Raw genomic sequence first — 2,748 nt, forward strand, 5'->3', positions numbered from 1 at the left:
AACATACAATACATTCGTTTGTATGTGTTTCATGCAAGAGTGAGAACATATATGCTATCTTGTATGAGTTCAGGAATTATATTTTTTGTAACATTAATCTTTCCAAAACCTCTACACTGCTTACATTGTGTGTGTGTGTGTGTGTGTGTGTGTTTGTTCATGTGTGTTTGTGTAAGTGAGACTTTGTGAACCCAAATCTTTGTAATCCATTTAGTACACAACAGAAAGAATGGGATTGTAGTGGTGTCTTACTTCCTGTGTGTGTGAGAGAGAGAGAGAGAGAGAGAGAGTGTGTGTGTGTGTGTGTGTGTGTGTGAGCCACCTGCTGTGCATGCAGTCTACCAAATGTCAGAGCTCAATGCATCACAGCCCTGAGAGCATCACATGTGAGTACTAAACATACTGTACACACATACAATCAGCATTCTACTTGTTTTTTTAGTTTTAAATGCTGATTTAAGGCAGATTGTTGGAGAAAAAGGGCTCTGACTGCCCTCTGGCTGCCCTCATGGCTAACCTCTGGCTGCCCTCTGGCTGCTCCATGGCTGTCCTCTGGGTGCCCTCTGGCTGCCCTCTGGCTGCCCTCGGGTTGCCCTCTGGCTGCCCTCTGGCTGACCCCTGGTTGCCCTCATGGCTGACCTGGTTGCCCTCTGGCTGCCCTCTCGCTGACCTCTGGCTGCCCTCTGGCTGCTCCATGGCTGTCCTCTGGCTGTCCTCTGGCTGCCCTCTGGCTTCCCTCTGGCTGTCCTCTGGCTGCCCTCTGGCTGCCCTCTGGCTTCCCTCTGGCTTCCCTCTGGCTGCCCTCTGGTTGCCCTCTGGCTTCCCTCTGGCTGCCCTCTGGCTGCCCTCTGGCTTCCCTCTGGCTGCCCTCGGGTTGCCCTCTGGCTGCCCTCTGGCTGCCCTCTGGCTGACCCCTGGTTGCCCTCTGGCTGCCCTCTGGCTGCTCCATGGCTGTCCTCTGGGTGCCCTCTGGCTGCCCTCATGGCTGACCTCTGGCTGCCCTCTGGCTGCTCCATGGCTGTCCTCTGGGTGCCCTCTGGCTGCCCTCATGGCTGACCTCTGGCTGCCCTCTGGCTGCCCTCTGGCTGCTCCATGGCTGTCCTCTGGGTGCCCTCTGGCTGACCTCTGGCTGCCCTCATGGCTGACCTGGCTGCCCTCTGGCTGCCCTCTGGCTGCTCCATGGCTGTCCTCTGGCTGCCCTCTGACTGCCCTCTGGCTGCCCTCGGGTTGCCCTCTGGCTGCCCTCTGGCTTCCCTCTGGCTGTCCTCTGGCTGCCCTCTGGCTGCCCTCTGGCTGACCCCTGGTTGCCCTCTGGCTGCCCTCTGGCTGCTCCATGGCTGTCCTCTGGCTGCCCTCTGACTGCCCTCTGGCTGCCCTCGGGTTGCCCTCTGGCTGCCCTCTGGCTGCCCTCTGGCTGCCCTCTGGCTTCCCTCTGGCTGCCCTCTGGCTGCCCTCTGGCTGACCCCTGGTTGCCCTCTGGCTGCCCTCTGGCTGCCCTCTGGCTGACAGGAGCAACAGGCTGTGAGGCGCAGCGCTGTGCCACATTGTTAAACCATTTGTCTTTCCTTCAACACACTGATTGTTTTGTGTTGCCTTGGTTTGGTTTCCTCTATCTTGTTTGTAAATTGGCTCAAACTGAAACAAATGATCTCAAATAATTAGAAGAAAACAATGAGCCAGAATATCTCCAACGTTCTGGCTGAGTGTCTCGGGATATTAATCTGATCACAGATTACTTGGATCGAGTAAAACGATGCTGCACGATTGGCTTGTTTTATCATTAGCCTTGAATGATTATTTTAATGTGTCAGCCCCGGTGTGTTCATTGCACCCTGATGATCCTCTTTGTGTTGTAATGTTCAACAGGAACGATTTCAAAATCTCAAATCCGAAACTCCTAAAATAGAAGTCTTTGCTATTCAGTTTCTTGAAGTGTAATGTTCAGGACTTATGCAACATTGGTGGCGACATTTTGTTGATTTTGCAAACCATGCGCTGCTGAACTCAAGTAGTACTGAAAATAATTATTAAGGGAGAAATCCCTGGAAATATAAAAAGCAATAAACTAGGAGATAGTTGATGTTGTTCCTGTCAGCTGTTGCTAAGGAACCGACTTTGAGGCCATAAACTTTCAAACATGAGCGATAATTGTTGCGGCTTTAAAGCTCATAAAGCTATTTAAAGATATTTGAAATGGTTCACTGTTTTTCAGAAGCTGGGACTGACATCTTTCTAATTCATTTATTTTCAACTAATGTAGTCTGATTAAAAAATATATATTTTTATTGTACTTTTAATAATTCCTTAAGAAATGTCATGTACACAGTTGACACATGTGTGCTTGTTGCAGTCCACATATTTAATGTGGAATACAGAATATTATATAAATGTTTAAAAAAAAAGACACTCAATAATCAAACCGTAAACAATGAGAGCTTGATGGAGGTGTTTTTAATAATTGTAACTTAAAACAAAACTTCTGCTTTCATCCAATCGAACACTGAAGAAGAAACGATAGCCGTAGAACTAATACAGTTGTAATTTATTTGAAACAAGACTTGACTTTACAACAACATGCTTTGCTTATGGGTTGGAATCCAAATGTTAAGAAAAATATCCTATTTTTTCGATTCCGATGAAGCGATGCAGCTGCCCCCGAACAATACAGTAACACACAGAGATAACCATCGATGTGTACGAACGACGGTGGCAAAGTGGTGAGTGGGAGACACAGCTGCTGTTTCACGA

The 2,748-nt window shown here is 48.7% G+C and overlaps 1 protein-coding gene across 1 annotated transcript; it reads right to left on the bottom strand.

Annotated features, from left to right (window-relative positions):
• Positions 1-456: 456 nt before the first annotated feature.
• LOC130213264 (basic salivary proline-rich protein 2-like) lies at positions 457-1,545 on the bottom strand. Its single transcript, XM_056444764.1, has one exon. The coding sequence runs from the start codon at positions 1,543-1,545 to the stop codon at positions 457-459; it is 1,089 nt and encodes a 362-aa protein (XP_056300739.1).
• Between the last annotated feature and the right edge of the window lie 1,203 nt (positions 1,546-2,748).

The sequence above is a fragment of the Pseudoliparis swirei genome, chromosome 22 (assembly GCF_029220125.1).
Source record: "Pseudoliparis swirei isolate HS2019 ecotype Mariana Trench chromosome 22, NWPU_hadal_v1, whole genome shotgun sequence".
Classification (NCBI taxonomy): domain Eukaryota; kingdom Metazoa; phylum Chordata; class Actinopteri; order Perciformes; family Liparidae; genus Pseudoliparis; species Pseudoliparis swirei.